At 44.4% G+C, this 13,364-nt stretch overlaps 1 protein-coding gene across 1 annotated transcript in view; it reads left to right on the top strand.

The window, feature by feature from the left end:
• The window catches only part of LOC137974729 (uncharacterized), a 203,157-nt gene that overhangs the window by 182,906 nt on the left and 6,887 nt on the right, over positions 1–13,364 (top strand). The window contains exons 13-15 of the mRNA XM_068821678.1: positions 2,417–2,619; positions 11,553–11,737; positions 12,092–12,181. Coding sequence (XP_068677779.1) covers positions 2,417–2,619; positions 11,553–11,737; positions 12,092–12,181 — 478 coding nt within the window. The remainder of the gene's footprint in view (positions 1–2,416; positions 2,620–11,552; positions 11,738–12,091; positions 12,182–13,364) is intronic.

Here is a 13,364-nt window from a genome sequence, read left to right as displayed (position 1 = left end):
TGGGTGCTTAGACTTAAATACTGTTTATCAGCGCTATTTGAAATGGGTGCTTAGACTTAAATGCGAGAAATCACAAGGCAGGTCAGATGGCCAGTAACATCGAACGAAGGAGGTAGCTCGTGAAAATAAACCGGCATCATTGCCGTTGTTTGATAGCTGAGATGTGAAGACAGAATTAAAGACAAGGTAAGACTTTCCAAGTGTTATTGAACCTGTAATAATCATTCTAAGACTCTCGTATGAATAACGAATATAGGTCGGTGTACGGGTCCCGTACGAATAGCCACTACCGAAAAAAAAAAATGAAGCAATGTTTCGGAATTCGACCTGCAAGAATTCATGTCTGGTGGGACAACTGAATTTTGTGGAAATTATTGCCTCCCTTTCGTCTGTGATGAGTTCGTCATGGCGTAAACATATGAAAGCACTTTTAAGTGTTTTCATATGTTTATTTAAAAATAAAGTTCCTTTCCTTTTTTTCCCTCTCTCTAAATTCGTGAGTCCGTTCCATACTAAATTACTGATGACGTAACCATTTCCGGTCTGGGATCATTTGCTGTCCAATTTGGGAATCGTTTCTGGTCCAGGGATCATTTCCGGTACGCGATCATTTGCGGGTCTGTACAGGGCTTTTCAATCTGGATAACTCATTTTCATATTTATTGAAGCGTGAAGAGGCGGTTTCCGTATTTAATACAGTTATTGCAACTAAATAAGAAAACCAACTTAAAAGGGTGAGCGTCCCAAGGCTTTTGCCATTGATTGTAGCTCTCACGAGCCTCCTATAGTCCAGTGGTAAAGAATCCGAAGTTGTAATGGGAAGGTCGTAGGTTTGACTCCTAAAGAGGAGCACTCGGATTTTTTCAGAGTATTACCGAGACACCATGGAAATCATGGATCATGGCCTGGCTCCTATACCTCAGTGCTTGAGCATCCGAACCACTGTAGTCATCGGAAGGCTGTCGTAGGTTCAATACCTGCAAAGGAGCTCTCGGATTCTTTCTGAGTATCACCGAGTTACTATCGGAAATATCCTCTCTTCATTTCATTCACCGGGATTAACATTTGTCATCCACTTCATTTATATAGCAAGAATGCACGCTGCGGGCAATTTCAGTCCTTGCAGTATAGAGGGACAGTGGTCATTGAAACCTACGATCATGGACAAATTCCTTTGGGACACTCATTCCAGCATACATTTTTGGGACTTCACTGAGTCACTGAGGCGCTTCCCCCTCCCTCCCTACCCAATCAATGTTGGGCATAAACTGGTCCACTTTCAGTCCTGCACACTAATTTCACTTCATTTCCCTCAAGCAACATTGTTTGGAGGGGGAAGGGGATTGCAAAAGAGTCCAGAATATGCGATAAGTGAGTTGAAAGATAAAATGCTGAATTGTTCCGAACAATTTGTCCATGATTGTAGTTTAATGGCCTAGCTCCCACTAGTTTCCTAAAGCTCAGTGGCAGAGCATCCAAACTAGTAATCGGAATGTTGTAGGTTCGTCTCCTGCAAATGGGCACTCAGATTTTGTCAGAGTACCCCGAGTCAACATCGAAAAATAAGTCTCTTCATTTCATTAACCCGGGGGTTAACATGAAACATCTCGTTCTGTACAATTGCAAATATACTCCATTTCGACACTTCAGTGCAAAACAGTAAAGAGACTGAGATCATTGTCACATGAGCATAACTGGGCTAATATCTCAAAGACATTTTGCCCTGAAATGCTCATTTTTGGCGAGTAGGCCTTTTGGATGTTGTCCTTTCATAATAGAGTGTTTTCATGTGACGTCACGGCGGCCACATTGGTGTCCCTAAACAAAGGAACAGCGGCCATGTTGGTGTCCCCAACTTATTCTCCGGGAATTGAGCTCTGTTGTTTCATACAAACGTTTTCCTTTGTTTCGGTAGAAAAAACAAAGTTAATGATCACGTGTGAGTGAAAACACTCTATAGCCCGAAAAATCCCATAATTTCACAAATTTAGTTTTTTATGACATCACACTTTAGAACTCTGTGATGTAATCAGAAGGTCCAAGGGTGGGTCGAAGCTGCAGGGTATCATTAGGAAAGGTGTAGGGTTGTTCAAATGATGATCTGTGACCCAAATCTCATTTAAGCCTCAATGGATTGGTCTCGCGTAGTCTCAGAGTTGCATAAACAAAACCAAAAGATAGCAAGAAAGGCTGTTGTGAAAGCTTTATTTTGTTTATGGTCCAAAGGTAAAGCACTCGTAGCTATTAGGTAACTATTAGGTAACTAACTAATAGTAACTATTAGGATAAGCCCCATTCCTTCTGCGACCTAAAATAAAATTTGTTGTGACGTTGCGTGAGTCCCATAACTTACTGAAACCTTTTCCACATCTGGATAGCTGTAATTGATGTTGTTACTTTGTGTTGTTTTTTTTAGGACAGCAAAGGATATTAAACCACTGAATTCCTGCGAAATTCCTCCGGAGAGAATAAAATCATTGGAAGAGGTGGGTCAAGGAGCATTTGGAAAGGTGCACAAAGCCAAATTGATTGACGGATTGGAGTTCTTTAACAAGAATACCAAAGACTGGAGTGAGAAAAATTTCAAGTACAAGATCGTTGCTGTTAAAGAATTACATGGTGGGTATGAAAGTGTCTATTCCTTGTCCATATGGATCACACACCAAAGTAATTACCTTGCATTTGTATCCCGGGAGTCAATTAAGGTAAATAAGTACGCAATGCAAGCATCAACTATTTAGCTTCGACTTCAACTGCACTGTAAAAATTTGAATTTCAATTCATGTATCGCTCTTTGGTTGGAGTTTTGGATGACGTCATGGTAAGGGGGTGACCTTGTGACTCCTACACCAACTAATGTGAATCTCATTACAATTATAGCTTTATGTCGATGAACGTGATTGCACTCATTTAATGACACTGCATGCAACACCAAACGACTCTCGAGGGTAAACCGGTATTATCGTCGTAACGCGAGGCCAATTTGTACCGGTCTTCAAACATCGTTTAAACAAGTACACGTTCAAGTTTATTCACAACAACGAGTTTGACTGAAAATAGAACAAAATAAACAATTATTTACAATTTTTAAAGACAGAGAGAACTAACCACGAAAAACTCAGACTTACAGCTTTTTCCCGAAATAACTGATAGGCCTCTGGACGACGATGATCGGCAGGGAATTTACAATAATAGCAACAACCACTAGCTCTAATAACTCGCAAAAGGAAAACCCTTCGTTTGACTGTTGCCACCGAATTTAAACTACTAGTCTTATTAGCATAATAGCCTGACGCGCGAGAATATCAAATGTCCCAGTGGGCCTCTAGAGCAGAATTAGCAAGGGAGTTACATTCCGGCCCCTAAATGCGGCATACTATAGCATTTACCAAACAATGCTGTAACTTTCGCAGCTTGCGCGATAGCATACTAATTGAAAGAACAAAACCAATTTATAGCTCCAAACGATACTGCTAAGTGAAGAATAATAAGTACAGTTCTTAAGTAGCGTTCGAAGAAGGGGATTCCCTTCTGAGTTCGGCAAGAGGTTCTTTATGGCGGAAATCCATGGGAACTCCACTGTCGTTGCCCGTTCGCTCTGTGACTTGCATACTGAGAACCAAACAATTCCGCTACTATGATTAGAGATGATCCGACGTCTAATTGGCGGAATTCAAGGAAAACAATTTTGTCGATTGGTCGTTGTAAGATCGATCCTTTGGTCTGCACCGTTACTCTTTGCACATAGCCATCTTGTGTGTTCCTATGAACATCCAAGATTCGGCCAATCGGCCAACAGCTTCGTGGGCAGCTCAGATCAGCTACTAAAACAATGTCGTCGACTGCAAAATTCCTCCTAGGCCGGTTCCATTTTTGCCTTTCTTGCAGGGAAGGAAGGTATTCCTTGATCCACCTACGCCAAAATATGTCTGCTAGGTATTGAACCTGTCGCCAACGTTTGCGAGAGTAAATTTCATCTTGGGTGAAGAGACCAGGTGGTGCCGAAGGTCCAGAGCGAAGTAACAGGCCTACCATTCACAATAGACTCCACTTCACACAATAACGTTGCCAAGCCTTCATCATCAAGGATCTGCTCCTTTGTCAAAGCGCCCATAACCTTTCTCACGGTCCTAATGCAACGTTCCCAAACTCCACCGTGGTGAGAACCTCCTGGGGGGTTGAACGTCCATCTAACATTCCGTTGCAGCAGAAATTCGCCAATCTTGTGTTGGTTCCAGCCCTCGATCGCTTCACGCAATTCCCTTTCTCCACAAACAAAATTTCCACCATTGTCCGATCTTACTTCTTCGGGTTGTCCCCATCGGGCGATGAACCGTCGCATGGCGTTGATAAAGCAGTCTGTGTCAAGGCTGTGAGCGACCTCCAAATGTATGGCTCTTACGGACAAACAGGTGAACAAGACCCCATATCTTTTCACAAGGCTTCTTCCTCTCCGCACCACGAACGGGCCAAAACAGTCGACTCCTACAAACGTGAAAGGCGGTTTCTCAGGTGTCACGCGGTCTGTGGGCAGATCTGCCATTTGCTGCTCCCCTAATGGCGCTTGCCTCCTTCTGCAGTCGAAGCAGCCGTGTAACACGCTCTTCACAGCAGTTCTTGCTTTAAGGATCCAAAACCTTTCACGAATTAAGGACAGCACATGTTCCAGGCCTGAATGACCTGACTTTAGATGATAGTGGCGCACGATCAAATCGACAACGTGATGTTTCTTGGGCAGGATCAGTTGGTGCTTGGCGGCATTTGGTATGGAAGCTTGCGTCAAACGTCCTCCGACATTCAGTAAACCATCGATCTTCATTGGTGCAAGCTTGTAAATCGCGCTCGTCTTCTTAACCACTAATTCCCTCTCCTTGCTGCGCTTTGAGCTATTGTCTCCACTGCCTCCTCCTTTCTGCTCGAGACGGGACATTTCTTCTTCAAAGCCTTGGCGTTGGACGAATTTTAGAACTTCTTTCTCTGCTCTGTTAATTTCATCCACATTAATCGACTCACTCTCCCTTCCAACGGTGGATTTTAGTACTAAAGACGGCCCCCTTTTACACCTCTCGCACGATGCTCTCAGTCTGTCTCGATAGCGCAGGATCCAGGCCACAATCTTCTTGAGTCGAGACCATGATGAGAATTTTTCGAGCAATTTGTTCATGCTACTTGCTCCAGCTTCGGAAACAGCGGAAAACGTGCGAGTGTCCCTCTTGATCTCGGGGTCGTCGTCAGGTACTTCTCGGACGGTAGTCGGCTGTGCAGGCCACCTTGACTCCTGCTCCCAAAGGAAATCGGGACCGCGTATCCAACGATTCTTCTTAATGAGAGAGTCTACTTCCAGACCTCTTGAGGCGTCATCCGCCGAGTTTGCTTCGGTGTTCACGTACCTCCACTGAGACGGAGAAGATCCATCATGTATGATCGCCACTCTGTTAGCAACAAAGGTATGGAATCGCTTGTCATTGCTTTTTATGTAGTTCATCACACAAGTACTGTCTGTCCAAAACACAGACTCGTGTATTGGAAGGTCAATCTGTCGTCTAATAATTTTGTCCAGCCTTAATGCAAGGACAGCCGCTGACAATTCTAGCCTTGGTATCGTTATAGACTTTAGCGGAGCAGTGCGCACCTTTCCCATCACGAATGAACAGTGAATTATACCCTTGTCATCCATAGATCTGAGATAAGAGACTGCACCGTACCCTTGTTGCGAGGCGTCTGAGAAGTGGTGTAGCTGCAGCGACATATTTTTCCCGAAGTTCTGTGGCTTGAAGCAGCGATCAACTGAGAAAAGTCCGAGCTTGGGCAGATCTTTCAACCATTTTAGCCAACGCTCCTTTTCCTCGGTAGGGATTGGGTCATCCCACTCTAATCTTTTTCGACATAAATCTTGCAATATCGCCTTGGCTGGGAGTATCACTGGGGCTGCAAACCCGAGCGGATCATATACTGAGGAAACGACAGATAGCAATCCTCTTCTTGTGAAGGGCTTGTCCTGGACCTCGATCTTGAAACAGAATATGTCGCCTTTAACGTCCCAACGGACCCCAAGAGCACGCTCAACAGGCATTTGACTATTATGAAGGTCTTTGAATGAGCCTGCCCTATCAGACTCGGGTAATGATTCGATAAGCTTGCGAGAGTTCGAGACCCATTTAGTCAGATTAAAGCCTCCCCTTTGTAGCAGTCTTCTGAGCTCAGCGGTCAGACGGATAGCTTCACTCTCGCTAGGAACAGACTTCAGGCAGTCATCTACATAAAAGTTTCTTCTGACTGTATTGATTACCTCGAAATCGAATCGTTGAAAGTTTTCCTCGGCCGTCTTTCTAAGAGCAAAGCTTGCACAACTTGGAGAGGAAACGGCGCCAAAAAGATGAACTGTCATCTGATATTCTTCAGGTCGTCTTTGGAGATCGTTGCCGGGCCACCACAAGAAACGCAGTACACCAGAATCGTCTGGACGAACACGGACCTGGTAGAACATGGATTCGATGTCGGCGATGATAGCAGTTCGCTCTTGTCGAAAACGAGTCAAAACACCAATCAGGGTATTGGTCATATCTGGGCCTTGCAACAGCACATCGTTAAGAGACACACCCTTATACTTTGCTGCACAGTCAAACACCACTCTAACTTTCCCGGGTTTCTTTGGATGAAAGACCGGGTGGTGCGGCAGGAACCAGGTAGCGTCGCCTGATCGACAAAGCCGATTATCTGGGACCTTTCTGGCATATGCTTTGTCAAGAAGATTACCTACGAAGGCTGAGTATTTCTGAAAGAGGACTGGATCCTTGACGAACCTCCTTCGAAGCAGTTCCAGGCGGTGTACGGCTAGTATTCTGTTATTCGGTAGGCAGAGTGGAAAGTACCTCCATGGCATCGCAATCTCAATGGCCTTCTTTTAGAACAGCAGTGGATTCCATGATGTTTAGGGCTCTCTTGTCCTCAAGCGACATCGCTCTCTCATTGTCGAGCAAAGAATCGTTGAACTCCATGTTGCAGAACCTCTGAAACTGTTGATCAAGGGCAGTGTCCGCTCGAACAAAGTTTGAAGTGCGTTTAGCACTTCCGTTCCTACCAAGTGGGCCGTTGATGGCGCAGCCCAGCAACGTTTTGGCTGCGTATGGACCTCCATTCTGACTCTCTCTAACTTCTTTCGGTTCTAAAGCTTTAGGAACGTCATGGCCTATGAGTAGCCCGACGTCGGCATTGATCTCCGCGACCGTTACCCCCTTTAGATGGGGCCACCTGTCAACATCTTCTTGGCGGGGAACACTCTCTGAGGCCACAGGAAGTTTAGGTGTAGAAAATACAAGGGGCATCTCAATGAAATTGTCTTCCTCTAAGTCGAAAACTTCCAACTGGACAAGTTCACACTTTCTCGTAGTACTCTCTCTCTCCATTGCTGTTAATGATATGGTGGTGTCAATGCCTTTAACCCCGAGCCGCTTCATTAGCTGTTCACTGCAGAAGGATGTGTTAGAGCCACCATCCAGAAAGGCATATGTGTGTACAGTGGTGTCGCTTCCTTTTGCTCTCACTTTTACAGGCACTACCGGTAGCCCTGTCACTGAGCCTCCGACCCCAGAAAAGGCACATTGCAGCTTGTCGACATTAACATACGCACTCTGGGTTCCGACGTTTGACTGCGTTCCGTCGGTAGCACGAACAGCTGGAGGATGCAGGAATGTCGAATGCTTGTCGTCGCAACCATCCACCTTACAAAAGCTCGGTTTTGGACACGCGGCAGCATAATGACCGGGGATCAAGCAGTTGTAGCAAAGCTCTTTCTCTCTGGCAATCTGATATCTATCACTGACGTTTCGCCTTCTGAAGTCTTTGCACTGGGACAACCAATGAGTAGCCTTAGACAATGGACATGTGAGGGTGGGTTCCCTAGGTCCTAGCACCAGGGTGTCATCCGACACACCACTATCAGTACTACTACTGGGATTATGGGCGTCAGCCGCAAACGAGGAGAGTCTTCTATTTGCTGGTCTTTTTCCGACAAGGACACTGTTGCTTTTCGGCTCGCTGATAATGTCTCCAAATATCGGGTGTGTTAGTATGCGGGCTTTCTTCTCTAGGAAATCTGCAATGTCAGCGATCGTCACCTCCCTTGCCTTTGTTTCCGTTATTTCATCTGCAACCTCGCGCCATTTCTGTCGTAGGCTGAAAGGAAGTCTGGCCACTACTTTCTTTAGACTGTCTGGGTTCTCAATCTTGCTTAGGTAACCGATCTCATTCAACGTGTTCTTACAGGTTGTCAAGAGAGCAGAAAACGACTGTAACGCTCCGCCATCTTCCGCTTTTATCGCTGGTCCATTAGTTACGCGTTCTACATAAGCAGAAGCAATCTTGTACGGCTGCCCATACCGTTTAGCGAGAAGTTTTCGAGCCTCTCGATACCCTTCCTCCGAATCCATTGCTAAACAACTACGCATCAACTCCTGAACATCACCCGCCGTGTACTGCACAAGGTAATACATTCGCGCACTATAGCTCGTGGTCTTCGCCACGATCATGCTCTCAAAGGCTCTGGTAAATCGGCAATACTCGGTAGGGTCGCCGGCAAATGTGGGGACTTCAAGTTGTGGCAAGGTTAGAGCTAAAGTGTGAAGCTGTTGCTGCTCTAGCAGTTGTTGCACTTGATGGCTTTGCTGCTGCTGAATATTTAGCATGTTGCGATTCTGTTCCTGCTGTTGACGTTGCAAATCCATTAATAGACGTAATCCCTCTTCACTTGAAGTGGAATATTGAGATCCCCTGTCCTCAAATGTACGACGCCGACTTTCTTTTCCATTTACTTCAGCTACTGAGTGATGTATGATCCTTATAGGGGGCTGCTGCCTCTCCCTAGGCTCTTTAGTTAAACAGGATTCAACCTTTACGGCAGGTGCCAAATTTCGAAAGCCATCTTTCGCCCCACGCACTGAAAACCCGGCTTCGGCTTCTGCGAGGGCACACTCTTCCGCTTTGGCTTTAGCAATTTCCGTCTCAAGTGCTAATTCTTGCTTCCTTTGTTTCAAGCGTAACTCTTCCTGTTGTAAGTCTTGCTGTTCTCGTAACATGGAGGCTTCGGCCGTTAAAGATGCTCTTTTCGCCGCCGCTGCTATCCTAGCACTACTGACTGAACTTCGTCTAGAAGATTTGGAGCTTGCTCTTGAACTGGCCTTAGATTTCTGCGGAGCCCTTGATGTAGTACGAGAGCCAACGTTGCTAATTGAGTCCTCGGGGTCCAGGATCGATAGATTAGTTGCTCTCGACGGGTGTTTAAATTTCTGTATCCAATCCTCGATAATTTTTTTGGAATCGCTGGCAAGAAGCATGGTAACTTCGTAGTATTCAAGTGAATCCTCGATCTCGTCTCGGTCTTCCAGTTGATTATGATACGCTTGATGCGCTGCTTCAAAGGCTGTTATCGCTTCGTCTAACTCTACAAGCTTTCGTTCAATGTCGTTCGGCTCGCCAAAATCCGACATCATCTCTCTCGCTTCATTTCGCCTACGGGTAATAATTCCCTTAGCGGCGCTTCTAGGGGCCTTTAAACGAAGATTTCGCTCGTATCTGACTTGGGATTGATCGACAGTAACATTAGGATGCCTCATCCGAACTTCGCCGGTTGCATCTTCCGCCGCTTCAGCCGCCGAATTTATTCCACGATCCATAGATATCTCAGACATCGAAAAGCTTCAAACAATATTATCGTCGTAACGCGAGGCCAATTTGTACCGGTCTTCAAACATCGTTTAAACAAGTACACGTTCAAGTTTATTCACAACAACGCGTTTGACTGAAAATAGAGCAAAATAAACAATTATTTACAACTTTTAAAGACAGAGAGAACTAACCACGAAAAACTCAGACTTACAGCTTTTTCCCGAAATAACTGATAGGCCTCTGGACGACGATGATCGGCAGGGAATTTACAATAATAGCAACAACCACTAGCTCTAATAACTCGCAAAAGGAAAACCCTTCGTTTGACTGTTGCCACCGAATTTAAACTACTAGTCTTATTAGCATAATAGCCTGACGCGCGAGAATATCAAATGTCCCAGTGGGCCTCTAGAGCAGAATTAGCAAGGGAGTTACAACCGGTTTAGGGCGATTAAAGGACTAATTTATGGGCTTGACTTCGAAATAAAGTGTTCTTGATGTAGGGATAAGGGACACGTGATTTATTCCCTTGACTCAATAAGCTGTAAACTGAAATTTTATTGAACAATTCTTCCGCGAGCGCACATCAGATATGAGATTGTAAACAGCCAATGAGGCGAGTAGTGTTAAGTTGGCGATAACCAGTCTCATATCCAACAAGTGTGAATGAAATAATTGTTGTATAAAATTTTCATTACTTTCTGGAAGCTTGGACATTTGGAAATTAAGGCCAATCAGTTTCCAGCTTGGCAACACTTGACACAATCATTTTCCATATCAGGGCATAAAGTATATGAGCTGATCAATGATATTGAGTGAACCAATCAGAAAGCTAAAAACGCAATATCCGAGGTCGAAAATTTAATAATGAAATATAACCAGGTATAAGCCACTGAAGTATTCCGGAAAAATTCTGTCTGAGTATAAATTATAGCTCCACGTGGTAATACCATATTGCTGAAAAAAACTACCTCGATTGCTAGCGAATTTAAAACGATATCAGACCAACTGTAAAGACCACGAGGACAAGAAACTTAGTTTAAAGGATTAGACTTGACAACTAATAAAGTTTGTAAAATAAACTTCATTACTGAAAAACTTTTACAAAACCCATGCAACAATGATTAAGGAAATGCCAAAGATTTAAACTAATTACTCGCTTATCAGACCTTCGCAAGCTTCTAAGTGACAGTTACTGCTTGAATCGTAGCTTCTGATTTGTATCCCACGGAGGCACGGTAGGTACTGGCAATTAAAGAATCTACATGAAGGTTTTTGTAAACTCCATTGTGCCCTGTATTAGAAAAAACGGAAATGCTTGGTTGTGTTTTACTGCGTAAACTGCGGTCAGATTACAATAAAATAATTAACCGTTCATCACACTGAAACCCTAAAGACCAGGACACTCTAGGCGACAAGTCGCAGAGACAGGTCTCTGCGATAAGTTGCTCCATGTGTACTACTTGCAAAACAAGTCGCTGCGACACGACGCCTGTTCGGTACACACGCAGTGATCTCGTATGAAGGGGAATGTGAATTAGTTATCTAATTCAATATGGCTGACCATATGACGCTCTCTAATTGGTTCATTTATATTCATTATTTTTTGCCGGGAGTATACACACGGTGCGACAACGCTGCGAATTGTGTCTCTACAATTAGTCGCACGAATTCAAACTCGTTTGAATTCGCGCGACTAATCGCGGCGACAAAATTCTGCCTCAGCGACAGTGATTTTTGTAAAATTAACCGTGTCACACAAGGCGAATTGTTGCGCCGACTTGTCCCGCGACGTTTTGCAGCGACTTATCGCCTAGTTTGTCCCGGCCTCAAGCAACCTACTTTGAAACTGATTTGTTCAACATTATTTCATGACTTTTTTTCTCAAGAAAACGCCACTGAAGAGCAGAAATACGAATTTTTGGATGAGATTGAGACCATGAAGGTAGTGGGGAAGAATCCAAACGTGCTGAATTTCGTGGGCTGTTGGACCACAGCTACTCCACTTCGTCTGATTGTCGAGTACATTCCTCATGGCGACTTACTTCAGTGGTTGAGAGCGAAGAGAAGTAAGGTAATATGCTTTCCTCCCTAATAACAGGAAGTAGATCTTTTTCTAGTACACTTACCTAAGGTGCACTTGTAAGTTATAACAGGACAGTATTTCCTTCATCTTATCTCGCCACATCCAATTTTTTTATCAGCCTTTAACGTGGTGTCCCGTAGTAGCTAAAAAGTTTCTCATTTTTTGTTTGAAAAAAACAAGAACAACAAACCAGTATCGTAGACTCAAGCCAACATACAATTTAAAGATGACAAGCCAAAACTCATTACACCTGCACTTTAGTTCGGACTGTTCCAACATCGTTTTTTGGAGATGTGAAGTTATCTCGCTTCTAACAACTTGGCCCTGATTTCGTCCACGCAGATAAAAACATCTACCGTTGGAGCTACCGTCGTTGACGAAGATGAAAAGATGTACAACGGAGCAAGGCAACAGAACTCAACTACGGACCAGGTACATCCTTTCACTATTGGTCTTATCCGGTGTGAAAGATTCATCTTTATTATAGCAGAGCTCCGCGCGTCAAAGGCGCGTACGTATAGCATCATGGGTAAGTTGATATTGTACTCCACGACCGTACGTGCGTCCACCCGTCCATGTATGCCAATGTGACCAGTATTACGTGACCATATCGTTGGCTCAAGTTTTGAGCTCATTGAGGTCAGCTAAGTTTTTTTTTAAAGTTGACGGCTGACTAGGTACTAGGTTTCGATTGGATTGCAGTCTCAAGCCAGGTTAACTTCTTGTAAGAATAAAGAACCTCGGAGCTCTGCTTTTAGGTTTGGCTAAAGCTATACATTAGTTTTACTGCTGTCTGTTGGCATGTTCCGTATGAAGTCATACTACCGAACATCAACAGAGAGACATGCACATGCAAAAAGCCTACAGTTCAAGCTTACGATAACAGGCGACATTTAGTAAAATGTTTGGATGTAGTGACCAATTATAATCATTGTTGAAAAACTAGCAACGGTATATTTGAGCTTTTATCTCAACAGCATAATAATAATAATAATAATAATATATGCGCGCTGCACAAGAAGGGGCCAAGAACCGATGTCACCAACTACAGGCAGTTCTCACTTCTCTCCATCGTCAGTAAGCTCTGCGAACGCTGTGTGCTCTCCAAACTTATTCCCGAACTGGCAGACTTACTATCAGCTCTCCGACAAAGCTTCTGTCCGTTCTGAACGACCTTGGGACAGCCTTGGATGCAGGGAATGAGATCGATATGATCTACCCTGACCAGTGTTTTCAGCGTTTGACTCGGTTCCACAACGCCGTCTTCTTCACAAGCTTAGTTTGTACGGCATCTCGGGTCCCCTTCTCTTTTGGTTCTCGGACTATTTGCAATTGACTTCCAGATCTCAGAGGGTGTTCCTCAGGGCAGCCTGTTGGCTCCGTTCCTATATCTTTTATACGTGATCGACCTCCCCAAGTTTGTCAGCCCATGCACCAGTATGGCTCTCTATGCTCATGATGCGAAGTGTTATAGAGTTGTTCGTCTTCAAGAGGACTGCGAAGCCCTGCAAAATGATCTGTACGGTCTGTTTAACTGGACTGCATCATAGGGACTAAGTTTTAATGTTGACGAATGTGAAGTTTTGAGAATCTCTAGGAAACGTTCTAGCGCATT

The sequence above is a fragment of the Montipora foliosa genome, chromosome 11, assembly GCF_036669935.1.
Source record: "Montipora foliosa isolate CH-2021 chromosome 11, ASM3666993v2, whole genome shotgun sequence".
NCBI classification, from domain to species: domain Eukaryota; kingdom Metazoa; phylum Cnidaria; class Anthozoa; order Scleractinia; family Acroporidae; genus Montipora; species Montipora foliosa.
This window is presented reverse-complemented; position numbering and strand designations above follow the sequence as displayed.